This window comes from Salvelinus sp. IW2-2015, unplaced genomic scaffold (assembly GCF_002910315.2).
Source record: "Salvelinus sp. IW2-2015 unplaced genomic scaffold, ASM291031v2 Un_scaffold16369, whole genome shotgun sequence".
NCBI classification, from domain to species: domain Eukaryota; kingdom Metazoa; phylum Chordata; class Actinopteri; order Salmoniformes; family Salmonidae; genus Salvelinus; species Salvelinus sp. IW2-2015.
In genome coordinates this window covers 214,597-242,192 of record NW_019957555.1, presented here as the reverse complement: position 1 = coordinate 242,192, position 27,596 = coordinate 214,597, and the positions used below count along the sequence as shown (strand labels likewise).

Genomic DNA, 27,596 nt, shown 5'->3' with positions numbered 1-27,596 from the left:
TTTGTTTATCAGCATTTATTTAAAAATATTTGATTAAAAAGTTTCTCAGAAAAAAATCAATGCAATTTTGAACTAGTATGAGGAGCACTTGCAAGGTAAATGCTTGTCTTTCCAAATGAACAAACYATTCTACGTCCTCTTTCCTGACATCACAAGTGTTCTACATAAGGAAACACAGAATTACATTTTTTTCCTTCAACATTATACATGCATGTAGGAGCACTGACGTGACATCAAGCATTTTGACAAGTTGAAATGACTCGATATAACTCATAGTCAATTCAAGGAATGTCTGCCAGCCATCAATTTTAGTAGGCAATGGACAACACCACTGATAGCAAGTTATATCACTCGTTGTTCGTACAATATCTCATTCCCAAAACAACGAGGCTAATCCCTTCAAAACACAAAATTCTCAAACAACTTTGCTGACATGGCTGAATGACATTGCAATCACTGGCATTCTTTTCAATCCATTGTAACTTCTGTAGTGACCCAATAAAGAAAGAAAGACAGGGAATATTGAATTCAGCAGTAGAAAGGACCWGGTCAGATACGGGATCCCAAATTCTTAAAAGCTTTTGACCATTTTCCCAATCGGAGTCCATGTTGAATAGGGCTGGAGAGCATCGTCTCTCTCCTATGGTGACATTAAAGAACTTGAAAATAGCTTGTTAACCGGACTTGTTTTTCTCTACGACCACAATAATGCTGACAAAGGCAGTATGGCAGTTCTTAAAGTGATTCCTCCTACTTTCTCCCTCCATTTGCCTTGTAGTGACCGGACAGAATAAACAGTGTCTCCATTGAGCAGTTGAGCATCTGTTTATAATTTGCATGTACACACATCTCCTACACAATGTGTGTACATGATACCGTCTCAGTCTAGAACTGTGTGAACCCACTCCTCTTCACACACGGCTGAAGGTGGATCCTAGGAGTCCTTACGGATCAACACGTAGTGTTTGTATTTAAACAAAAGCTTATAACTGTACGTGTGTGTGTGTGTGTGTGTGTGTACCAGTCCTCATGGTCAATCCGAGTTGTCGTCGTGTTGGTCGGGGACCCACTCAGGGTCCTTGGACTGGGGCTTGTTCCTCTGGGGGTCTCCCAGATGGATCTCCCTGACGGTGAGGATGCGCGTCAGCATGGTGTCCAGAGTGTGGTCATCCAGGCCCTGGGAGGAGAACCACATGGGGCTGTTGGGGACGCACGAGCGCTCCGGGAGCAGGAAGAACACGTTGGTGCGCTGCTTTACCGAGTCCGAGCTGGAGGAGAGAAGAGGAGGAGGAGAGCTCTGTGTTAGAGAGGGCTCGTTTTCAGTGATATGAGGAAAGAGCTCAGAAAAGCTGAGTTTTGAAAAGCAATGTCAAGAAGAAGAATTTCAGGTTACACTACTAAATGTTAGATTGGCCTGCAGCATGGGGAGATGGTGTGTGTCACTCACCACTTGGAAAGGTAGAACTCGTACAATCGGACAGGACAGCGGAGGGGATTCTCACTGTTCTCCATCATCTCCAGCACCTCCTCTTTCTCCTCGTCATCCCTCTTCCTCTTCGCTGCCACACCATCTACATCTGCTACACACACACACACACAGGTCCACGATTACATACGAATCAAATATGATCTGTGTCATACTTTTTTTTTTACAAATGCATGAGTAAAAACAGCAAACCACACACAAATCCCCTAAAGAGTTAGCCAAGGCAGCAGTGGCAGGGGAAGAACTCCCTAATTAGGAAGAAACCTTGAAGGCAACACAGAGAGTGTTTAATAGTCATGTACAGGGTTGCAGGTGTGATTGCAGGGAACAGTGAAAATCTTAGGCGCAAACATAGGACCAAGTGAAAAAATGAAAATATATATATTTTTTAAGCAATAGAAATGGCACTATATACATAAACTGTAGCAGTAATGAATATATAAATGTCCATTGGGGTGGAGGCAGAGTAAAGACTTTAGGGGGTGGGAAGGGAATTACCATAGGGGGAGCACCATGACCATTGAGGGGGCATGGGGACCAAGTTAAATAATAATAATATATATATTTTTTTTTTAAAAACTGCATTCAGAAAGTATTCAGACCCCTTGATCATTTCCACATTGTTACGTTACAGCCGTATTCTAAAATGTATTATATAGTTTCCCCCCTCATCGATCTACACACAATAACCCATAAAAAAGGAAATATCACATTTACATAGTTATGCAGACTACTCAGTATTTTGTTGAAGCACTTTTGGCAGCAATTACAGCCTCGAGTCTTCTTGTGTATGACGCTACAAGCTCGGCACACCTGTATTTGTGGAGTTTCTCCCATTCTTCTATGCAGATCCTCTCAAGCTCTGTCAGGTTGGATGGGGAGCGTCGCTGCACAGCTATTTTCAGGTGTCTCCAGAGAAGTTCGATCGGGTTCAAGTCCGGGCTCTGMCTTCAGACTTGTCCCGAAGTCACTCCTGCGTTGTCTTGGCTATGTGTTTGGAGTTGTTGGAAGGTGAACATTCGCCCCAGTCTGAGGTCCTGAGCAGGTTTTCATCAAGGAACTCGATCCTGACTAGTCTCCAAGTCCCTGCCGCTGAAAAACATGGATGGTGCCAGGTTTCCTCCAGATGTGACGCTTGGCATTCAAAAGAGTTGAATCTTGGTTTCACAAGAGAATCTTGTTTCTCATGGTCTTAAGAGTCATTTAGGTGCCTTTTGGAAAACCGTCTCATGGTGACACCGTTGAGAATGGGGACGTGTCCAGCCTGGTTCCTAGTGAAGTCCACAATCAGCTCCTTTGTTTCGCTGACGTTGAGAGAGAGATTGTTTACCTGGCACCACACCGTCAGTGCCTACCTCCTCCCTGTAGGCAGTCTCGTRGTTGTTGGTAATCAGGCCTACTCCTGTTGTGTCGTCAGCAAACTTGATGATCGAGTTGGAACTGTGCGAGGCCACGCAGTCGTGGGTATACAAGGAATACAGGAGGAGACTAAGGACACACCCTTGTGAGCCCCCTGTATTGAGAATCAGTGTGGAGGAGGTCATGTTTCCTACCTTCAGCACCTGGGGTTAGCCTGTCAAGAAGTCCAGGACCCAGTTGCATAGGGAGGAGTTCAGATCCAGGGCCGTGAGCTTTGTAATGAGCTTATAGGGCACTGTGTTATTGAAGGCCAAGCTGTAGTCGATGAAGAGCATCCTCACATATGCATTCCTTTTGTCCAGGTGGGTCTGTCAGGACGGTAGGCAAATTGGAGACAGTCGAGTGTGTTGGGGAGGGAGGAGGTTATATGGTCTTTGACTAGCCTCTCAAAGCATTTCATGATGACGGAAGTGAGTGCTACTGGCCGGTAGTCATTCAGTTCAGTTATGTTCCCTTTCTTGGGCACAGGGAGGATAGTGGACATCAGAAACTTGCAAGTTCCTGTACATTTCCTCCGTCGCACCATAGGGTGTTAGCCATAAAGCAGAGCCCACCACCTTTGCGCTTGCCAGAGAGGCTGCTTCCTATACACTCAAAAAACTGTAAAACCCGCTGGTTGCATATAATCCATTTGGTTGTCGAAGGAAAGCCAAGTCTCAAAAGTATGTTGCAGAATCTGATGTCCCTCTGGAAGGAGATCCTCGCTCTGAGTTTGCCAAGTTTGTTCATTAATGATTGAACATTGATGAGTAGTAATGGAGGACTGGTCMCCCAGCATCTTAATCTCACCACGTCACGTCTGCCACTCCGTCTTTGCTTCCTACTTTGCCGAAGAAGCTAGTCCATTATTTTCCAGTCTCATGAAAAAATAAGTAAAACCTGCAATGTTTTACCGGAGCAGAAACATATGCAAAACACAGTATCAGAAAGCACAAAAGACACATGAACAAGACAAGAGCGAAGGGTAGAGAGGTGAGTGAAGGAGACCACAAAAAGACTAAAAGCACCTGCTGTCTCGGTAGCCACGTCCTTCTTGGGGATGGGCGGGTAGAAGCGCAGGAAGTTGGACTTGGTGTTGTCGTGGATGGACTTGGTACAGCGCATGACGTGGGCGAAGGAGAGCTGGCGGTGCTGGGCCACCGTCTTGAACTGGAAGAACTTGGTGCAGAAGAAGAGCAGCGTGTTGAGCAGCACGATGGGAGAGTAGGCCCCCAGCTGTTTACAGTCCCACAGGTACTCCTCCTCCACCCGCGAGTGCAGGTAGCCTGGGAGGGAGGGAGGGAGGGGAGAGATTCAAACATTAAAGACCGTTCAAGAAGCATACTAATAACACAACCCCAACGCCATCAACCTACCTACTATACCTGAACGGAAAGGAAGAGAGGGGGAGAGAGAGCGGGAGTTAAGATGGAGGAGCGAGATATGGAATAAGAGGTCAAAGCAAAGGCCTTAATACCATTTTTTTTTGTTATAAACTTTATTTCCCCCACTGGGCGTACGAGCGTGTGRATGTCTTACCACTGGCCGTTATGGTAGGTTTGAAGCCTTTCAGCAGCTTGGTGATCTCCAGGGTGAACTTGCCATAGAAGAGATCAGTGAATATGTTCTCCATGCGCCCATTCTGAAATAAGTACTGCAGAAAGAGGGGCCATTATACATGACATTTAACAGAACGATATCACCCGGAGTGAGTTTTTGTGTGTATATCTGGGTTAACGTGTGTGTTCTACCTGCTGGATGCCGAGGCAGAGATAGAACAGACTGTCCTGGCTGTAGGACTCTCCGTTGGGTCGTTGGACTTCACAGATAAACCGACAGAGACCGTAGCCCAGCTCTGCTGTAGTGCACTTTAAAACATCCTCCTTTATCTCCATTGGTCGCGCTGTAACGGGGAAACAGAACYTCAAGGTTAACTTATTCGGTCTACTAAGTTAAATGATTCCCATAGGCAATCAAGAGGTAGGTTGAATTCTATAAGGAGGCGGTAAATGAGGAAGAAGCAAAGCAGCAAAATGTGTGATATCAGGATTTTCATAATAGTCAAGTGTATCAGTGAGCAGACCCACAGCCAAATCGAGGCTTCTCCAGGTCAGGCTGGGTCTTGCTCCACTGGACCCATCTCTTCCAGGCGTCCACCCCGTACATGTGCTGCAGTTTAGGGGGCTCGCCGGGCACCACGTCACTATGCGCCTCACCCAGTGACGCCACCACTGACGCAGTCTCTGCTGCTTTCGACTTACGCCTCTGTGGGGTCAACAGGGTTGTCACACACACACACACCGAAATAGGTAACACTTGACTTGAAGCCGAGTGTCAAGTAAAGTGTTACCCAGAATTACAAAGAACGAGGAAAATTAAAATAAATTTTAAAAAAGGCGCAATGCTGGGAGTCAAAATATGGAAATAAAAATCGCACAAGGCGCTCTTTGAAAGGAGTCTCATTTAGACTTATTTTTGGGGCTCGTACCTTTTTCTTCTGTGGCAAGCCATCCCGAGCTTTCCTTCTGGCTCTTCGTCGTGGAGGAGAAGGTGGAGGACTGGGACTTCTATCCCTCTCCTGATCCCTCCAATGGGCCATCAGCTCCAGGGTTTCTGACAAAACGATAGAGATATTTGACTACAGACTACAATGAGAATGAGGCCAGAAGAATTGCAGTGTGTAGTATCAAAGAAGGGTTTGACTTACTGAGGCTTGTTACATGTTTAAAATATAACAGGGCAGTTGAAAGATGGAGATATATAGAGCTAGAAGCCATTCACTATATAGTCAATATGTTTTGACCATATAATTACCCTCATCAAAGATTGACAGTCTTCAACCAAGGTATAAGTAGTTTCAAGTTCCTTGGTGTTCACATGACCAACAAACTATCATGGTCCAAACACACCAAGACAGTCGTGAAGAGMGCACGACAAAACATTTGATTTGGCATGGGTCCCCAGATCCTCAAAAAGTCCTACTGTTGCACCATTAAGAGCATTCTGACCGGTGGCATCCCCMCCTGGTATGGCAACTGCTCGGCATCTGACCGCAAGGCGCTACAGAGGGTAGTGCGTATGGCCTAGTACATCACTGGGGCCAAGCTTCCTGCTATCCAGGACCTATATAATAGGCGGTGTCAAAGGAAAGCCCATACAAATTGTCAGACTCCAGTCACAGAATGTTTTCTCTGCTACCGCACAGCAAGCAGTACCGGAGCGCCAAGTCTAGGACCAAAAGGCTCCTTAACAGCTTCTACCCTCAAGCCATAAGACTGCTGAACAATTAATCAAATGGCCACAAGACTATTTACATTGACACCCCCCTCCATTTGTTTTGTACACTGCTGCTAATTATCTATGCAYTCACTTAACCCCAACATGTACAAATTAACTCGACTAACCTATACCCCTGCACACTGACTTGGTACCGGTACCCCCTATATATAGCCTCGTTATTGTTATTTTATTGTGTTACTTTAGTTTATTAGGTAAATATTTTCTTAACTCTTCTTGACCTGCACTGTTGGTTAAGGGCTTGTAAGTAAGCATTTCACGGTAAGGTCTACTACACCTGTTGTATTCGGTGCATGTGACAAATAAAGTTTTGATTTGAAGTACTATACAAGTTACACGGGGAAACTTCAGAAACAAAAAGCCTCAGACTGAGTCCATGTAAACAATGCTCAAAATCAGGAATCCCTGAGAAGGTGGAAAAGTCCAGCATCACTCACGGACAGGGAAGTCAGCCTCTATGTCCATGATGGGGGGTGGGGGTGTGGTGGGGGTGTTGATGTCCATGATGGGTCGGAGCGTCTCGTGGGCGTAGGGTCGACTGTGGCGCGAGGAGACGCCGGGGGTGGGAGGTGGCTCGTCATGCCAAGAGGTGAGGAAGTTACTCAATTCTTCTGTGTCCAGGTCTCCACTGTAGGTGCTTCCCTGGTCTGGTCCCCGAGGGGAAAACACAAAAGTATTCAAGTTATGAGACAGCTCTCAACATGTTCATCATTTACTTGACAGTTAAGTAGGAACTTCTTGTTAAAATGGTAATCTCAATTACACAGTTTCTTTAACATTCATTGATATCACCATGTACCAGGCAGTTACTAGTGTTGAATTATTTGAGGTAAGTAACAAACTATTGTTACTACATCATTTTTGTTAATACTATGTACAGTGCCTTCAGAAAGTATTCACACCCCTTGACTTTTTCCACATTGTTGTTACAAAGTGTGATTCAAATGGATTMAATTGTTGTTTTTAAAAATGATCTACACAAATACTCTAATGTCAAAGTGGAAGACAAATTAACATTAGAAAAAATAAACATGAAAAAATTCAACACTATATCTTGATTAGATACTGTAAGTATTCAACCCCTTGAGTCAATGCATGTTAGAAATACCATTGACAGAGATTACAGCTGAGTCTTTCTGGGTAATTCAATGTCCATTGTTACTTTCAAAAATGTTCAAGCTCAGTCAAATTGGTTGTACTGAGAACTACAATGTTGTTGATCAATCCTCAGGTTTCTCCTATCAAAGACATTAAACTCTGTTATAAAGTCACCATTGGCCTGATGGTGAAATCCCTGAGTGGTTTCCTTCCTCTCCGGCAACTGAGTTAGGAAGGACGCCTGTATCTTTGTAGTGACTGGGTGTYTTGATACACCATCCAAAGTGTAATTAATAACTTCACCATGCTCAAAGGGATATCAATGTTTTTTTTTGTACCAATAGGTGCCTACCAATAGGTGCCATTCTTTGCTAGGCATTGGAAAWCCTCCCTGGTCTTTGTGTTTGAAACTTACCTACAATAAGGGTTAAAAAAGAGGAATCTATTGTAGAGAAGCTAGGCAAACTTCTCATATCTGAAAAGGGGGGAAATAAGCTCAATGAACCAATACATTACCTGAAAAATAACGCGGAATTCAAATTWCCAATAGCTTTTTAGACTCTCATTCAACTGTGAATTGCTTTTTAAAGAGAGACTTGGTGGAAGCGCCAAGAAAGCCCAGTTATAACACGCATTCATTGCTGTAGCTTGGCCTATGTAGCCATAGAGAGGGTCTCACAAGTTCCAACTGGCTCATGTTCATTAGGCCACGCAACAGAACATGTTGTGCAAGTCCATGAAATCTCTCCATGTCGCAGTCCGTTTTCTTCCATTTGGTGCATAATGAACATGACCCAGGTCTCATCCCAATCCCTGACTCCCGCCCCTGGTTACCATCTTGTACTGCTGGGGCTGGCCTTTCAGGGGGTCGCTGCGGAGACTTCTCCATCCCCTCCTCCGCTACCATCTCGGCCATGAGGATGAGGTCTGCCTCGAACGGGTCAGAGGGGATCTTCTCCTTGATGTCCTGGATGGTCTGCACGATGCGCTCAGCGTTGTCCAGAGTCACCGGCAGGAACATGGGCACGGGCAGCTGGAAATGGGGCGGATAAAGAGTTAGATGTGGAGGCTATGAGGGCTGCAATTTGTTTGTTCATGTAGCACTTCTGTTCTGCAAGAGCATGTATCAGCCAACCTACAACTCAATGTTCAATGTTAGTTGGTTTCAAATTAGTCCAGAYCACACAGCTCTTGTTTGAGAGAATTCGAGGAGAAATCTGTGTGCCAGACTCAGGTGAAGTCTAGGTAGTGTTTGGTGTTAACATACCGGTATGGGGAGTCCAACAGGCTGGGGGGTGTACTGGGTGTACAGGTTCATGGGGACTGGAACATACACCGGTACTGGGACAGGCACGATGATCACCCTGGGGAAATTATCATCTGTGGACCAACAATGTCAAGGTAAATAGAAATACAAAATGTAGATGTGTGCGCCTTTGAATATGTACACTACATGACCAAAAGGTATGTGGACACCTGCTAGTCGAACATCTCATTCCTAAATCATGGGCATTAACATGGAGTWYGTCCCCCTTTAGCTGCTATAACACAGCCTCCACTCCTCTGGGACGGCTTTCCACTAGATGTAACATTGCTGCGGGGACTTGCATTAGTGGAAGTCGGGTACTGTTGTGCGATTAGTCCTGGCTCGCATTAGTTCCTTCACTGGAACTAAAGGYCCTAGCCAGAKACCATGAAAAACAGCSCCAGACCATTATTCCTCTTCCACCATACCTTAGTTGGGGCAATATGCATTCAGGCAGGTAGCTCTCTCCTGGCATCTCCCAAACCCAGATTCGTTCCCGGACTGCCAGATGGTGAAGCGTGATTCATCACTCCAGAGAACGCGTTTCCACTGCTCCAGAGTCCATTGGCGGTGAGCTTTACACCACTCCAGCCGACACTCGGCATTGCACATGGTCATCTGCTCGGCCATGGAAACCCATTTCATGAAGCTCCRGACGAACAGTTCTTGTGCTGACGTCGCATCCAGAGGCYGTTTGGAACTCGGTAGTCAGTGTTGCAAGCGAGGACAGACCATTTTTAGGCGCTTCAGCACTCCCGTTCTGTGAGCTTGTGGCCTACCACTTTGCGGCTGAGCCGTTGAATCRCTTAGATGTTTCAACTTCACAACAGCACGTACAGTTGACCGGGGCGGCTCTAGCAGGGCAGAAATTTGACGAACTGACTTGTTGGAAAGGTGCCACGTTGAAAGTCACTGAGCTCTTCAGTAAGGCCATTCTACTGKTAATGTTTCCTTATGGAGATTACATCGATGTTATACACCCGTCAGCAACGGGTTTGGCTGAAATTGCTCATTTGAAGGGGTGTCCACATACAAAAGTATGTATTCAATGGCCTATCARAGCCATTTATTTTTTGTTTATGCATTTTACTTGAATTATGTGTTCCACCCCCTAATTCACCATGTTTTCATTTTTAAAGGGGGAGGGGCCTTAAAAGCATCGTTTTTCACCTCTCCTGCACATGTTATTTTTGATACCTTTTAAACCTTCATATTGRTTTGTATTTTCTTGAGTGCAAAGAAACACAAATAGTGCATGTGGTATATATGRTGTGTGTGGTGTTGTACCTGTCTGGCACCCTGAGGTGGTGAGGTTGGGTTTACACATGATGCCCTTGTTCTGGACCATTGGTTTACAGAGTAGTGCCTTGTTCTTCTGAACCTTGGGTGGAGGGGCCCGAGGGGCCTGTGTCTGTGTGCTGGCCTGCCACACAATGAAGAGACTGTTAGTAACCATGGGACAAACCTAATTCCACTTGAATTTCACTTAGTTTCCAATTGACATAAATGCAGGACTTAGGCTGAGTTTAGTCAGCCAAATTCTGATATTTTGCCCAATTATTTGCAAAATATCTGATCTGATGGGTCGAAAGCCCAATTAGTGAAAAAATATACAAATTAGGCTGCCAGTGTAAACGCAGCCTAAGTTCCAATTCGACTTAAGTGCAAGTTCCAATTCGCCCCTATGTGCATAACACAAACATACACTGGGTATACCAAACATTAGGAACACCTTCCTGATATTGAGTTGCACCCCCCCCACTTTTGCCCTCTCAACAGCCTCAATTCGTCGGGGCATGGACTCAAGGTGTCGAAAGCGGATACTGGCCCATGTTGAGTCCAATGCTTCCCAAGATTGTGTCAAGTTTGCGTCAAGTTTGCTGGATGTCCTTTGGGTGACGGGCAGGTAGCCTAGTGGTTAGAGCGTTGGACTAGTAACCGAAAAGTTGCAAGATCGAATCCCCGAGCTGACATGGTAAAAAAAATCTGTCGTTCTGCCCCTGAACAAGGCAGTTAACCCACTGTTCCTAGGCTGTCATTGAAAATAAGAATTTTCTTAACTGACTTGCCTAGTTAAATAAAAATTRGAATAAAAATTCTTGATACACACAGGAAACTGTTGAGTGTGAAAACCCCAGCAGTGTTGCAATTCTTGACGCAAAAAGAACACCTATGCACTACTTACATTTCCAACATACTTCACATGTCTTCTTGGAACAGTCCCTGTAATGACGCAACAGAACAGGAGATAGTATTAAACACCACAGTCTGTCAGTTAGGCCTGCTAATGAGATCATTTTCCAACCTAATTTCATTTGTAATTAACCTGCACCTTAATGGTTGTCAAAAGGCTACGCTATTAGCAACAACTCAACTCCATTCAAAGACATTTACTGATGAATGAACACACTGGTTAAACACTCTCCAGTTACACGTAATAGTGTACAACACCTTGTGTGTATACCCGTGTGTATACAGTAAATTGTATTTAACTGGTAACCGAGTCTGTGTGTGTATACCTTGCAGGGCAGTGGTGTAGTTGGGCTGGCCAATGGGGGAGCTGGCTAGTGAGACTACGTTGGCGATGACTGGATCAGACATGCTCGTAGCAGTGGTAGTATTGGAGGGGGATTGAGCGATTGAGATGGCCACTGGAAGGATGAGCGGAAGAGAAAGAATGAGAGCGTGAGATAAAATGTTGCAGTGACTATACAGTGCTTATGGAGCGTGTGATTAAAATGGATTGGWCTTTTTTTTGTGTCAACGATCTATACAAAAATACTAATTTCAAATGGGAAGAAAAATATATATTTTTCAATAATGAAAAATAAAAGTTACACTAATATACCTTGATAGAAAAGTATTCACCTTGGGCAAGTCTCATAAGAGCCTTGCACASTTTTATTGTGCAATATTTGACCATTATTCTTCAAGCTCTAACAAGGTGTTGGGGATCATGGCTATACGGCAATTGTCAAGTCTTCCCATACATTTTCAAGCAGATTTAAGTCAAAACTTTAACTTGGCCACTCAGGAACATTCACTGTCTTCTTCTTAAGCAACGCCAGTATATATTTGGATTTGTGTTGTAGGTTGTTGACCTGCTGAAAGGTTAATTCCTCTCCCAGTGTCTGGTCTAAAGCAGATTATCCTCTGGGATTTTGCCTGTGCTTAGCTCCACCCCGTTTCTTTTCATCCTGTCAAGCATACCCATAACATGATGCAGCCACCACCATCCTTGAAAATAAGGAGGCAGTTACTCAGTGATGTGTTGGATTTGCCCCAAAAGATGCTTTGCATTTAGGCCAAAAAGTGTATTCCTTTGTAGTCTTATTTTTTATTCTACAGTATTACTTCAGTGCCTTGTTGCATACATACAGTGCATTCGGAAAGTATTCAGACCCCTTGACTTTTTCCACATTATTCTAAAATTGATTTTAAAAGTTCCTCAGCAATCTACACACAACACCCCATAATGACAAAGCAAAATCAGATMTTTTGAACATTTAAAAATAACAGAAATACCTTGTTTACATAAGTATTCAGACCCTTTGCTATGAGACTCGAAATTGAGCCGAGGTGTATCCTGTTCCATTGATCATCCTTGAGATGTTTCTACAACTTGACTGGAGTTCACCTGTGGTAAATTCAAATTGATTGAACATAATTTGGAAAGGCACACACCTGTCTATATAAGGTCCCACAGTTGACAGCGCATGTCAGAGTAAAAACCAAGCCATGAGGTTGAAGAAATTGTCCGTAGAGCTCAGAGACAGGATTGTGTCGAGGCACAGATCTGGGGAAGAGTACCAAAAACAAAAAGGTCCCCAAGAACACAGTGGCCTCCATCATTCTTAAATGGAAGAATTTTGGAACCACCAAGACTCTTCCTAGAGCTGGCTGCCCGGCCAAACTGACCAATCGGGGTAGAAGGGCCTTGGTCAGGGAGGTGACCAGGAACCCGATGGTCACTGACAAAGCTCCAGAGTTCCTCTGTGGAGATGGGAGAACCTTCAAGAGGACAACCATCTCTGCAGCCCTCCACCAATGAGGCCTTTATGGTAGAGTGGCCAGATGGAAGCCATTCCACAGTAAAAGGCACATGACAGCCCACTTGGAGTTTGCCAAAAGGCACCGAAAGCACTCAGACCATGAGAAACAAGATTCTCTGGTCTGATGAAACCAAGATTTAACTCTTTGGCCTGAATGCCAAGCGTCACGTCTGGAGGAAACCTGTCACCATCCCTAAGGTGAAGCATGGTTGTGGCAGAATCATGCAGTGGGGATGTTTTCAGCGGCAGGGACTGGGAGACTAGTCAGGATCGAGGGAAAGATGAACGGAGCAAAAAGTAGAGATCCTTGATGAAAACCTGCTCCAGAGCGCTCAAGACCTCAGACGGGGACGAAGGTTCACCTTCCAACAGGACAACGACCCTACTAAGCACACAGCCAAGACAACGCAGGAGTGGCTTAGTGACAAGTCTATGAATGTCCTTGAGTGGCCCAGCCAGAGCCCGGACTTGAACATCTCCGGAGAGACCAGAAAATAGCTGTGCAGCGACGCTCCCCATCCAACCTGACAGAACTTGAGGATCTGCAGAGACGAATGGGAGAAACTCCCCAAATACAGGTGTGCAAAGCTTGTAGTGTCATACTCAAGAAGACTCGAGGCTGTAATCACTGCCAAAGGTGCTTAAACATAATACTGAGTAAAGGGTCTGAATACTTACGTAAATGTGATATTTCATTTTTCTTCATTACATTTGTTAACATTTCTAAAAACCTGTTTTGTCCATGCTTTGTCATTATGGGGTATTGTGTAGATTGATGAAATTATTATTTTTCCTTCAACAATTTTAGAATAAGGCTGTAACGAAACAAAAAATGTGGAAAAGGTCAAGGGGTCTGAATACTTTCCGAATGCACTGTATGTATGTTTTGGGATATTTTAATTATTCTTTTCACTGTAATTTAGGTCATTATTGTGGATCCACTACAATGTTGTTGATTCCTCCTCAGTTCACTCCCATTGAACTCTGTAGCCGTTTTAAAATCACCAATGGCCTCATGGCGACATCTTGAAGGAGTTTTATTTCCTGTCCAGCGGCTCAGAAGGACGGCTGCATCTTTGATGTGTCTGGGTGGTTTAATACATCAACCAACAGCATAATTAGTAACTTGATCATGCTTATAGATATATTCAATGTCTGATTTGTTATTGTTACCAATCACTGCCCTACTTTATGAGGCTTTCGAAAAGCTCCCTGGTCTTTGTAGTTGTGCTTGAAATTCAAAACTTCACTGAGGAACCTTACGGGGGACAGAGGAAGTGGTAGTCACATTAAAAAATCATGTCAACCCCTATTATTTCACACAGAGTGAATCCATATAGCTTATGTGATTTGTTAAGCCAAATTTTACTTCTGGKCAAATTTTACTTTACTTCTAATTTTACACTTGCAATAACAAAGGGGGTGAATACTTATGCAATGACAATTTTAGTTAATTTGTAAAATAATCTCATTTTATTATCCACTTTGACATTATGGAGTATTTTGTGTAGATCAATGACAAAAAATTACAATTAGAACTATTTCAAATCGCACTTTGTAAAGCAACAAAATGTGAAAAAGATTCAAGGACGTGTAGACTTTCTATAMGCAAGGAGTATACCAAACATTCAGAACACCTTCCTAATATTGTCCTCAGAACAACCTCAATTCATCAGGGCATGGACTCTTCAAGTTATCGAAAGCGTTCCACAGGGATTCTGGCCCATGTTGACTCCAATGCTTCCCACAGTTGTGTCAAGTTGGCTGGATGTCCTTTGGGTGATGGACCATTCTTGATACACGCGGGAAACCCAGCAGTGTTGCAGTTCTTGACACCTACCATACCCCMTTCAAAGGCACTTAAATATTTTGTCTTGCACATTCACCCTCTGAATGGCACACATTCACAAGGTCTCAATTGTTGCAATGCTTAAAACATCCTTCTTCAACCCATCTCCTCCCTTTCATCTACACTGGGGGACTCCCGAGACTTAATGTGTACCTCTCTTTTCAAATCACGAGCTGTGACAGGCAACACAAGGACATGTAATACCCTATGATGAAACATTACAATGCGCTATAACGTAAGTCCTACCCTTTTGGCCCTGGGGCTTGCCCTGGTTCTGGGTCTGCAGGCTGCAGAAGTCGAGCAGACACTGGAGGTTGCAGAAGTGCTTCACCTCGCCCAGCATCGGCAGGGTCTCAATCAGCTTCCCCTGGCGCTCGCACGCGTCACACTTGGCCACCTGAGGCAAAAATCAAGATGTAGATATAGCAGAGAGCACCTCAGAGTAAGAATTTCTTAGAGTTAGCCAGGTGGGACATGCACATATCASAGTAAGTAAATGTTTCCTCAATAAAGTAGCTATCGGCAAAGTCAGAGCTAGTCATTGGAGGGGAGGGGTGGGGCAAGATACCAGAGGTGGCAGAACGCAGTGCTCGGGTTGGGGTGAAGGGTTTGAACATAGCCTGAAGGTAAGGAGGGGCAGTTCCTCTTGCTGCTCTGTAAACAAGAACCATGGTCTTGTAATGGATGCAAGCTTCAACCAGAAGCCAGTATGGTGTGCAGAGGAGCAAGGTGTCATGGAAGAACATGGGAAGTTTGAACACCAGGTGGGCTGCAGCGGTCTGGATAAATTGCAGGGGTTTGATGGCACAAGCGGGGAGCCCAGCCAACAGAGAGTTGCAGTAGTCCAGACGGGAGATGGACTAGGACCTGCGCTACTTCCTGTGTGAGGTAGGGTCGTACTCTACGGATGTTGTAGAGCATGAACGAGTCACTGCTTTGATGTTTGCAGATAAAGACAAGGTGTTTTTCCTCAATATGCATACTGCTGTGATCCACACTCGTGCTCTGAGTGAATTCTCTTGAGTACGTTCGTGAGGACGAGTGTGTGGAGAATGCATAAAACAATACATTTGAGAAGCACTCACTCCCCCTACTGTATTACCTCACTCTTCACCTCCCCATTCACTGAACCTTCTTCCAAGATATACACAAAACAAACGTTTTACTTAATTGTCAGCTAGATATGTGAATCATAATAATCAAGCTAGCCAGCTAATTAAACAGGCAAAAATGACCTAAAACTAATGTTAATCAAGGTAGATGTACCTTTTTCGTGGGTAGCTACCAATTCTTCATCAGCCCTATTGACTTACCAATTCACTGAACCATCTCTCAGCCAGGACAACAATGGCAGTAGAAACTAAACAAAAAACACAAAGCAACTGTTATACGTCATAATTATCTGCTAGCTATATGTGAATCGTAATAATGCACACCAGTAGTGAGAGTACGTGGTGCAGACACAGATCCTCTCCATGTCACCTGGTAGGAGCAGTCTGCCAGGTAGGATGCAATCCAAGAGTGTGGCAGAGTCTGAGACGCCCAGCCCTGAGAGGGTGGAGAGGAGGATCTGATAGAGTCTGAGACACCCAGCCCTGAGAGGGTGGAGAGGAGGATCTGATAGAGTCTGAGACGCCCAGCCCTGAGAGGGTGGAGAGGAGGATCTGATGGAGTCTGAGACGCCCAGCCCTGAGAGGGTGGAGAGGAGGATCTGATGGAGCCTGAGACGCCCAGCCCTGAGAGGGTGGAGAGGAGGATCTGATTGTTCATGGTGTTGAAGGCCATTGGATAGATCTAGGAGGATGAGAACAGAGGAGAGAGAGGTCAGCTTTGGCAGTGCAGAGAGCCTCCGTGACACAGGGAAGAGCAGTCTCGGTTGAGTGATCCGTCTTGAAGCCTGACTGGTTAGGGTCAAGAAGGTCATTCTGAGAGAGATAATGAGATAGTTGGTCAGAGAGAGCACGCTCAAATGTTTTGGAAAGAAAAGGAGGGATACCGGGTCTGCAGTTCTTGACGTCAGAGTCCACGAAGCGTTTGCTTTTTGAGGAGGGGAGTGAATCGGGCCATTCTGATGTCTGATGGGACGCAGCCAATGATCAGGAATGAGTTCATAAGGGAAGTGAGCAATGGGAGGTCTCCAGAGATGGTCTGGAGAAGGGTATGTGGTCGAGCAGGCAGGATGTCGGGCGGCCGGACCTCAATAGTTGCAGGATTTATAGGCTGAGTGAATGAAGAGCAGATGTCTTCAGCTTTCGTTTCAAAGATGTTGATGAAGTCGTCCGCAGAGAGGGACGAGGGAGAAGGTGGAGAAAGGTTCCCTAAGGGTTAGACAGAAACTTGACATTTAAAGTGACAGAAAGTGGCTTTAGCAGTTGATACAGAGGAAGAGAAGGTAAAGAGGGAGTGAAAGGATGATAGGCCGTCCACAAGTGTAGTTTTCCTCCATTTTCGCTCAGCTGCCCACAGCCCTGCTCTGTAAGATCGCAATGAGTCACTCAGCCACGGAGGCCCGTGCCGGCCGGGAGGAAAGGTGAGGGAGAAGAGAGGAAAATCTCCCCTCAGGAGACATTAGCAGCCCTGTGCCACCACCGCAACGAACAGATGCTCTCGGGCTGTGAGGGGAAATGTAGTCAGATGAAGAGAGAGCAGCTGGAGTAGCAGTGTTCTCTGGGGTGATCCATGTCTCCGTCAGGGCCAAAAAGTCAAAGYACTTAAGGGTAGCATAGGCTGAGATGAACTCTGCATTGGTCCAAACACTGCCAGAGACCAGGAATTCCACATAGGTTGTGCGCGCAATGTAAACTAAATTAGAAGGGTTGCAGCCAAGGGGTGGGAAGCATCTGTAAAGCCTACAGCGAGAGGAGCAAATGGGTACAGAAAACACACACACACACAGATGCCAAAGAGCAAAATGAGATCTGAAAATAACTAGGTAAGATATTTAAGTGAGAGAGTGGTGTGGAGCCTTCCTCTCTTTCCATCCTCGAATAACTCGACAGAACAAAGAACCGTCTTTGTTTRGGCGGCAGTCTTAGTTTTGCGACGAGACCGCTGCTGACATGGATGCCGTTTACAGCTGCCGCTGAGAAAACAGGGGAGACTGAAGCACTAACACGAATTGCCCTGCCAACAGCTATTCCAACTGCCTTATTGGATACACCATTTGGAAAGTTCAATTAATTCACTCATGTGGTTTCTTATCCCCAACATCTTCCTTCCACCTGCACTAATATGAGAGAAKAAGTCTTCAAGTTTTCGGACAAGTCTACAAAAGTTTGTATTCGAGTCATTTGAGATCCATTTAAACTGAAAGAAAAAAGAGATACACACCAACAGAAGACGGCTTCTAAGTATTGAGCCTCATTGAACCCCAGGTGTTTTGTTCAGTTCTTTAGCGTGGTTCCTTCCTTTACCTGACAGAAGAGCAGGGTGTAGTGGGACTTGCACTCATCCGAGCAGAACTCCTCCATCTTGCCTCCGTACTGGCCTGTGACGGCCTCCTGCGCGGTAGAGGCGCAGTAGGCACAGGTTCTGCAGTGTTTCCCCCAGCGCTTGGTCAGGTCGTGCTTGTAGAGCAGCTTACAGCCTGGATATGGAGGAGAGAAGAGGGCGAGAGACAGGGAAATGTGTCTTTATACACCAAGGTGCGAACTRCTGGAAGTAGCAGGCCTATTAAAACATGTACGATCACCATCCTCACCTTCACTGCAGAAGGTGTAGTCCCTATTGTTGATTCTCTTGACCTCCTTGGCCGGCTTCTCAATCTTGCAGTACTCGCAGCGCGCCATCTCGTAGTTGATCTTTCTGTACTCCTCGGAGCAATTTACTGAACAGAGGAATACCACCTTATCCTGTAGGGTTGCAGACATACATTCAATCAACTCTAGAGCAGCATAAACAGAGGCTGTCAACATAGAGGGGAGGTGTGTTTGTGAGAGGGCGAGAGAGTTCAACAAAATGGAGGAAGATGGAAACGCAAAGAGAAGAGAAATGAGGGGGGTAGAGAGKGAATTTAAATACAGTATAGGTACCTTGAACTGAATGAGCTCGGGCTTGGAGGAGAAGAGGCGGTGGCACTGGAAGCAGGGCAGTCTGGTCCCTTGGGATCCCCTGTCCATGGTCTGGCCCGGGGCCGCGGGGGGAGCTGTGGTCCCTGTGCTCGGGGTCACGTTCATCTGGCTCTGGGAGTTGCTCTTATTGAACTGATCCTACAGGCCACAGAAATATTATAACATTGTAGTGTCAGTGCAGGACAGCAAYCAGAACTTTGTACAGCGTACATGTTTTAATAAACAAAGCGTAAAATATCAAAAGCAAGCATTATTAGAGCCTCGATTAATATCATTGAAGGTCATTAGGTTGCCGCCCTTTAAATAGTTCTACTCAAATTAACGTTTCAACTGAGCTACTTCATTAACCCAGACGAGGCGTTACCTGAAAGGTGACGACACAGTTCATGGTGCAGAAGTTCCGGATGGATCCGTCCGACATGGCCAGGTGGAAGGAGGGCACCGTCTTCTGACCACAGGTGTTGCACTCTACCTGAGCACCTAGGTTGACACGKAAGGAGGAGAGGGAGTGTTATGGATGTACATGCATATGAGCGAGTGAGCGAGAGGAAGGTGTATATGTTGCTGAGGTGMTTAGCCTAGCTATACCTGAGGAGCTGACGGTCTGTACTTTGTGGGCTGTAACACAGCCAGTAGAGCAGAACATCTCCAGCTTGCCGTCAGAGTCYGCGCTGTCGACCATCTCCACCGGTGCGCGGAAGTTGCGGCACATAGTACATGCCACAGTCTTCTTAGCTTTCTGAAAAACCAGACCGACCACAAAGGAAGAGCGAGTGAGTGCTTTTGCTTGATTTAACTTACAGGTAGATGGTTTTTATGTACRGGAGGCGATCCACCTCCGAAGAGCTTTGAGAGGAATTGAGAAAACAAGGGTGGCGGAAGCAAGGATTTGACAAATCGTAACATTTTTAGAAACAGCCCTAGTTTACAGTCCACCAGCTTCTTCTGACTGCGTGACCTGCATCTCAGGGATCAGATTCTTACCTGTTTGAAGGTGGTGACACAGCCGGCGCTGCAGAAGGTCTTGTTGACCCCCTGCACGACCAGCACGGTGACCTTGCCGTAGCAGTAGTTGTTGCAGCTCTGGCAGCTGTTCATGGACAGCTTGTTGGTGGAGCGGAAGCGCGTGAAGCACACCTCGCTGCACAGCCTGTGCATGCTGCCCTGGAAGATCACCTCGTGTTTACTCTGTGTGGGAGAGAACAAGGAGCTGATGTTGAGACGAGACAACGGAGGGGCAGGAATAAATATTTAAGGCAAAAGGAGTCCAGTTTTATACTTTAACCCACTAAAACCTACTACAGAAAAAATCTGTCAATCCAAAATGGTTCACTTCCCTGTCAACTCTGACATTACCACTTTTATATTGCCAATTRTGTTACTCCTAGCAACGACCACACTGACACGCTCAGAGACGATAAGTCCCTTACAATGCAGGCCTTTTTGCACATGCTGCACTTGACGGCCCCGGTRATGGTGGAGAGGGAGGAGGAGAGGGTGGAGACGGCAGAGTTCCTCTTGAAGTTGAAGGAGGAGAGGCAGGTCTGGCTGCAGAAGTCCTTCACCGTGCCCATGGTGTCCACAGGAGCTGTGATCACGTCCTTGGGGTTCGCAATCTCCCTGAGGGGGGGGGTGATAAGTTCATAATTGATCTATGAACGTATTTTCGCTTACATTCAGTTAGCTCACAGTGCTTTACATTAAAATGCATGTGGAAAAATGTAGCACAGTGGAAGTCAAATGTGAATCATAGTGTAAGGCTAATAAGTACAAAAGGTAAATCAAATTATTTTTATTGGTCGTCACCTTGGGAGTTTGGTCCATTCCTTTATCTTCCATAAATAATTATCTACATAGCTACTCCATTGGCATGACAACAGCAGGACTCACTTGAGGCAGTAGTGGCAGGGTTTCTTGGCCGGGCAGGTGGCAGTCGTCTTGACGACGGACGGGGGGCTGTAGGTGGTGAGGCAGGACGTGGAGCAGAAGAGGTCCGAGGAGCCCTTCCTCTGGTAGGCCGTTTGGCCCTTCAGCAACACCTTGTTACAGGCCGAGCAGGCCACCCGCATAGCCATGGGCATCAGCGGAGGGATGGAGGAGGCGGCCGGGGTCAAGGGAGGCATCACAGTCTTGGAGAGGGCGGTCACTGGCGTGGATGCGGCTGTGAATAATAGAGAGAGAGGGATGGAGGTTGAGGGAAGAGAGAAYTATATCATCTGTAAGGTYGTAAGCAGTCACTTTTTGCTCCTACAGAGCCTGTGGTAGACTATAAAGATCCACTCKACAGCCCAGGGATGATTCTGCCATGAAAATATATATATTTTTGGGATGTTAAAAAAAACGTTATGGCCTCCCGAGTGGCGCAGCGGTCTAAAGCACATTGCAGTGCTAGAGGCGTCACTACAGATCCGTGTTRGATCCCGGGCGGCCGCAACCGGGAGACCCATGAGGCAGCGCACAAATTGCCCAAAGTCATCTGTGTTAGGGGAGGGTTTGGCCAGCCGGGAAGTCCTTGTCCCATCGCGATCTAGCGACTCCTTGGCAGGGTCGTGTTTCGGAGGACGCATGGCTCTCGACCTTCGACTCTCCCGAGTCCGTACGGGAGTTGCAGCGATGGGACAAAACTAACTACCAATAWGATATTACGAAATTGGGGAGAAAAAGCACACTTTTTTAAAATTAAAACGCTTTCCGTGTAAACTTTAACACCTAAAACCAAATATAAAGTAGGTAGAAAAGATAATGTACCTACAGCGCCTTCGGAAAGCATTCAGACCCCTTGACCTTTCCCACATTTTGTTACGTTACAGCCTTATTCTAAAATGGATTTTAAAAATACTAAAAATKCTCAGCAACTTACACACAATACCCCATAATGACAAAGTGAAAACAGGTGCMTTGAAATTTTTGTACATTTATTAAAAATACTAAACAGAAAATACCTAATTTACATAAGTATTCAGACCCCCATCCTGTTTCCATTGATAATCCTGGAGKTGTTTCTTCAACTTGATTGGAGTCGACCTGTGGTAAATTCAACTGATTGGACATGATTTGGAAAGGCACACCTATTTATATATGGTCCCACAGTTGACAGTGCATGTCAGAGCAAAAAGGCACCGATCTGAGGAAGGGTACCAAAAAACATCTGCCGCATTGAAGGTCCCCAAGAACACAGTGGCCTCCATCATTCTTAAATGGAAGAAGTTTGGAACTACCAAGACTCTTGCTAGAGCTGGCCACCTGGCCAAACTGAGCAATCGGGGGAGAAGGGCCTTGGTCAGGGAGGTGACCAAGAACCCGATGATCACTCTGACAGAGCTCCAGAGTTCCTCTGTGGAGATGGGAGAACCTTCCAGACGGACAATCATCTCTGCAGCACTCCACCAATCAGGCCTTTATGGTAGAGTGGCCAGACGGAAACCACTCAGTAAAAGGCACATGGCAGCCTGCTTGGAGTTTGCCAAAAGGCACCTAAAGGACTCTGACCACYAGAAACAAGATTCTCTGATCTGATGAAACCAAGATTGAACTCGTTGGCCTGTACACTAAGCTTCACGTCTGGAGGAAAACTGGCACTATCCCTACGGTGAAGCATGGTGGTGGCAGCATCATACTGTGGGGATGTTTTTCCAGCGGCAGGGACTTGGAGACTAGTCAGAATCGAGGCAAAGATGAACGGAGCAAAGTACAGAGAGATCCTTGATGAAAACCTGCTCCKGAGCGCTCAAGACCTCAGATGGGGACGAAGGTTCACCTTCCAACAGGACAACGACCCTAAGCACACAGCCAAGACAACGCAGGAGTGGCTTTGGGACAAGTCTCTGAATGTCCCTGAGTGGCCCAGCCAGAGCCCAGATTAGAACCCYATCGAACATCTCTGGAGACCTGAAAATAGCTTTGCAGCAATGCTCCCCATCCCTCCTGACAGAGTTTGAGAGGATCTACAGAGAAGAATGGGAGAAACTCCCCAAACACAGGTGTGCCAAGCTTGAAGCGTCATACCCAAGAAGACCCGAGGCTGTAATTGCTGCCAAAGGTGCTTCAAAGTATTGAGTAAAGGGTCTGAAAACTGATTGTGATATGTGGTATGTGATTTCTTAAAAAAAAAGATTTTTTTGCAAAAGTCTAAAAACCCGTTTTTTGGCATTATGGGGTATTGTGTGTAGATTGTTGACGGAAAAAAAACAATATAATACATTTTAGAATAAGGCTGTAACGTAACAAAATGTGGAAAAAGGCAAGGGGTCTGAATACTTCCAAAGGCACTGTATATTTTTTTTAATAACACAATCTTCGAGAACTATCAAATCACCAAAAAAAAGCTAYACATTCAGTGAGAATTGAAAATTCCCAAAACAATTAATTTAGCAGTATTCATTTTGTTAGTATGTTTGAGCAAAAGAACCCAGCATAAGCCATGGCAAAATGCATAGAATTACAGGAAATTAGCTTTAAAACCGCAAAAGTTTCTCTTAGCTCAATGGCAGAATATGTATAATCAAAGGAAACTTGCATTAAAACTCCACAAATGTATCTCAGCTCTATCTAGAACATTTTAGAATTGCAGGAAAATGGCTTAAAAATMTAACACCATCTCTAACCCCGCCAAAATAAGGGCCGTTAAAGTTCTCTGTAAAATTCGACGGCATGCCCCCTGCCACACCCTAAGGCCCTATTTGATCCAGAAAAAAACCTGCAGCCAGGTTTAGACATTAAGGCCGTTTTTCTTAATCCTGGGGACACATTTTTCTTTTTGCCCGAGCACTACACCGATTCCACTAATCAGGTTTGCTGATGYTTTGYTTAGTGGAATTAGGTGTGTAGTGCTAGGGCAACAACCACAAAAATATGCATTCKTTTGGGTCCCCAGGACCATGATTGTGAAACACTGCCTCAGGGCTTTGACTGTTGAGCGACCACTAACGTGTCCTGATGTGTACAATGTGTACAAATAGCAAAGGGTTTAGGGCTCACCGATTGGGGTAGGGGCGCCGCCCACAGAGAAGACGTTACTGATTTTCAACTCCTGTAAATAACAAAAAGGTGAAATACATTTAACACACACACAGAACTTGGGATAAAACACACACACAGCTTGAACTATATGCATTGATGTCAATAGACAAACCTTCAAGTAACAGAAATGCCCAGTTAAAACTAGGCCAGCGAGTTTAGAGATGTCGTACCTCCGCGTCTGGTTCATCCTTGACGCCCTCTGTGAGGACTACTGGAGCCAGGGCCTGATCATACTCCTCATCTACTGGCTCATCCTTCACATTCACCATGGAGAGGGTGTCAACGCTGGTGGACACAGGCTCTGCTGTCGGCTGGGCAGACTGCAGAGGACATTCAACAGCAGCATGCAACATTCAGCAAGAATTGTAGATGGAATCATGCAAGTTAATGTGAATGGTTACAGGCCATCTATTACACGGGTATTCTGACAAAGCCTTTCGCAACACACCTCGAAATCTTTAACACACATAAGCAGTGGCCACATTTCTGCCAAACTTAAGCTTGTGTAGTCACTCGGGCGGAAATGAATTCACTCTATTCTATCGGTTGTGACGGAGAGAGGATACTCACATCCACAACTTTGACTGGCTGTCCTGTCACTCCATTCTCCAGCCCTGCAGGACTGTCAGAGCCTGCAGAAAAACAAGCAACCGGTCATTCAGCTTGAGAATGTATTATTATTATTCATTTTTTTAACAGTAAAACCATTACTGAGAAACAGAAGTGAACTCATTAGCATCTGAATATTGTGAGGGACCACACTAACATTCAAGTATTCGGGTCATGTCTGAACACCATGCAGCCAAAGACGGTATATTCCAAAGACGGACTCTRGTGGCCTCTCACCTTTACTGTTCTGTGGGAGAATAGCTTCGCTAGAGGTGGGACTGGGGTGAAATGGTTTGACATCTTCAGAATTGTCCTCCTCCATAGGTGGAGACGAGCCGCTAGCCTCCTCAAAGCTGGTCTGCTCAGCAGGTTGCTCTGTGTCCTCTGTCGTGGAGACAATGTTTGAGAGARGGGATAGTGTGAGTAAGGTGACATGATTGATGTCTGAGGACTTTCGACACTTGGGCATTCCAGCAGCAATTGAGTGTCTAGCAAGATAGCAAAGGGTTTAGGGTAGCATCCCACCCGTAAAAACAAACAACCTGAAGAAATGAATTAAGCAAACTACGGAAACAATTGATAATCCTGATCCTAAACTTGAAAAGCCAACAAAAAGCTGCAGGCAGCAGTCTTATTACCTGTATCCACAATAGAAGGCATGGAATCAGTGTTGTCCACTTGCCCGGTCTTCTCTATTTGCTTCTCTGTCAGTGCATCTGTCCCGGTGTCCATCTTCTCCACTTCATCCCCATGATCCAGGGAGTTACTGCTAAAAGCGTCCATGTCGCTTCCCTCTTCCACAGCAGTTATCACGGGCATCCCCTCCAAGTTGTGTTCCTCCTGCATCTGTTCATCCTCKACTTTGATAGCATTGACCTCCATCTCATCATCAGCATCCACTACTCCCATGTCCAGAGGTATGTCTGTGCTGTCTGTTTCACCATTAGTCTGTGAAGCATTTGTATTGCCTGTTTCTTCCACAGTCTGGGGTGCATCTGTACCAACTGTTTCTCCGACTGTCTGCGAAGCATCAGCACTGGCCGTTTCTCTGTCCGTCTGTGAAGCGTCTGCACTGGCCGTTTCTCTTTCCGTCTGTGAAGCGTCTGCACTGGCTGTTTCTGAAGCATCCACGCTGGCCGCTTCTCTTTCCGTCTGTGAAAGCGATCCAGCCTGGCCGCTTCTCTTTCCGTCTGTGATCATCCACGCTGGCCGCTTTCTCTTTCCGTCTGTGAAGCATCCACGCTGGCCGCTTCTCTTTCCGTCTGTGAAGCATCCACGCTGGCCGCTTCTCTTTCCGTCTGTGAAGCATCCACGCTGGCCGCTTCTCTTTCCGTCTGTGAAGCATCCACGCTGGCCGCTTCTCTTTCCGTCTGTGAAGCATCCACGCTGGCCGCTTCTCTTCCGTCTGTGAAGCATCCACGCTGGCCGCTCTCTTTTCCGTCTGTGAAGCATCCACGCTGGCCGCTTCTCTTTCCGTCTGTGAAGCATCCACGCTGGCCGCTTCTCTTTCCGTCGGTGAAGCATCACGCTGGCCGCTTCTCTTTCCGTCGGTGAAGCATCCACGCTGCCGCTTTCTCTTCCGTCGGGAAGCATCCAAGCTGGCCGCTTCTCTTTCCGTCGGTGAAGTATCCACGCTGGCGCGTCTCTTTCCGCCGGTGAAGCATCCACGCTGGCGCTTCTCTTTCCGTCGGTGAAGCATCCACGCTGGCTGCTTCTCTTTCCGTCTGTGAAGCATCCACGCTGGCCGCTTCTCTTTCCGTTGGTGAAGCATCCACGCTGGCCGCTTCTCTTTCCGTCGGTGAAGCATCCACGCTGGCCGCTTCTCCTTCCGTCTGTGAAGCATCCACGCTGGCCGCTTCTCTTTCCGTCTGTGAAGCATCCACACTGGCGTTTCTCCTTCCGTCTGTGAAGCATCCACACTGTCTGTTTCTCCTTCCGTCTGAAGCATCTACACTGGCTGTTTCTCCTTCCGTCTGTGAAGCATCCACGCTGGCCGCTTTCTCCTTCCGTCTGTGAAGCATCCACACTGGCCGCTTCTCTTTCCGTCTGTGAAGCATCCACACTGGCTGTTTCTCTTTCTCTCTGTGAACCATCTACACTGGCTGTTTCTCTTTCTCTCTGTGAACCATCGACACTGGCTGTTTCTCTTTCCATCTGTGAACCATCTACACTGGCTGTTTCTCTTTCTCTCTGTGAATCCTCTTCACTGGACATTTCTCCCACAGTCAGCAAGGCATCTGTTATCATTTCTTCCACTGTCTTTGAATTCTCTGCATAGGATTCCTTCACAGTTTCTGAATTACCAGCATCCCCTGCCCCGTCTATAGTTGAGGTACTTGCACTGACTGCATTGGTAGCATCATCCCCACTGTTTCCATCTGCCGAGGCTGTTGGTGCATTGCTGCGTGATGCTCCTGGGTCCACAGAATCCACTGATGCTCCAGCCAGAGATGGCTGCTCCATCTCCTTGTTTGGCTCACCTGTATGCTGAGTTAAGACAATATTCTATTAATAATGGTCCTATAAGTAGGGTCCTGAGTTTTTCATTACCACGTGACCTGACCAGGACAAAGTCAAGAACACAGTTAACAGACAGATCAAGTGTCATGGCTACTAAGGCTAATGTCGAACTCATGCTTACAATCAAATACCAACGCAGTGAMAACCAAATAGAACCAAGTTTGAGAGTGCAGTGTTTAAGTTTGTTGATTTTCTTGCGCGGGAAATGAAGGGGAGGGTCGATATAATTAACTACCTCGCTTGCAGAAGACATAACTAACTAGTTACATGAATTCAAAAACGTAAATTACCTCTGACTGGTCCGCTTTCTGGGATGCAGCCATGACTTGCTTCCAACGGCAAAAGACGACTAGRTCTTATTGTCACTCACTCACAATATAAGTCCAACAAAATATACTAAAAACGGAACAGAGGCTTGCTAGCCAACATGCATTAAAACTACTTCTGCCGCCTCCTTGTTGTGGGGGAAGCTAGCTAGGTAACGTTAGCCAGCTAGTAGCAACGATATGTAGCCAGCTAAAACGAGTCTTAATTTGAATTACCGAATAAGGTTCTTAAGCTTTTCCGTGCATATGACGTTAACTTCGGATATATCAATGCCGGTGAATTATAACTTTACAGAAGTCAAGTCCTTTGCATTTTCACTCTGCACAGCTCCTCGAAGTGACTAGCGAAACATACATCTGCGTAAACATGGAAGACCTGGCTATGTCATTTCCTGATTCACATCCACATTGCTACACCTCAGTTCCGCCAACAAGAATAATGAAAGCAAARTTATGCTTGATCTGGCAATGCGATTCCGGAGGGTGTGGCATAATTGCGAAGCCTCAGGAGGCTTCAAAATCAAGCTCCACACCACATCTCTGTGCGCCTCCTAAATGTTGTAACA

The 27,596-nt window shown here is 45.9% G+C and overlaps 1 protein-coding gene across 3 annotated transcripts; it reads right to left on the bottom strand.

Annotated features, from left to right (window-relative positions):
* zmym4.1 (zinc finger MYM-type containing 4, tandem duplicate 1) lies at nucleotides 1-27,596 on the bottom strand. 3 transcript variants are annotated; one of them, XM_024146345.2, is made up of 29 exons: nucleotides 26,995-27,596; nucleotides 25,853-26,671; nucleotides 24,823-25,748; nucleotides 24,422-24,568; nucleotides 24,146-24,207; nucleotides 23,746-23,895; nucleotides 23,534-23,585; nucleotides 20,447-20,717; nucleotides 19,987-20,176; nucleotides 19,541-19,744; nucleotides 19,145-19,295; nucleotides 18,921-19,036; nucleotides 18,518-18,694; nucleotides 18,187-18,337; nucleotides 17,900-18,072; nucleotides 14,733-14,883; nucleotides 11,105-11,236; nucleotides 10,771-10,808; nucleotides 9,873-10,008; nucleotides 8,547-8,659; nucleotides 8,114-8,312; nucleotides 6,619-6,828; nucleotides 5,373-5,497; nucleotides 4,972-5,149; nucleotides 4,636-4,787; nucleotides 4,424-4,538; nucleotides 3,913-4,170; nucleotides 1,448-1,577; nucleotides 1-1,268 (listed from the first exon to the last, which is right to left on the bottom strand). In XM_024146345.2, exons 2-29 carry the CDS (start codon nucleotides 26,275-26,277, stop codon nucleotides 1,034-1,036), a joined length of 5,367 nt encoding a protein of 1,788 aa, XP_024002113.2. In that variant the 5' UTR covers nucleotides 26,278-26,671; nucleotides 26,995-27,596; the 3' UTR covers nucleotides 1-1,033. The 3 variants fall into 3 exon arrangements, with proteins under 3 accessions (XP_024002113.2, XP_024002112.2, XP_024002114.2); XM_024146344.2 differs by having other exon boundaries at nucleotides 1,448-1,580; nucleotides 26,995-27,595; XM_024146346.2 differs by lacking the exon at nucleotides 11,105-11,236 and having other exon boundaries at nucleotides 1,448-1,580.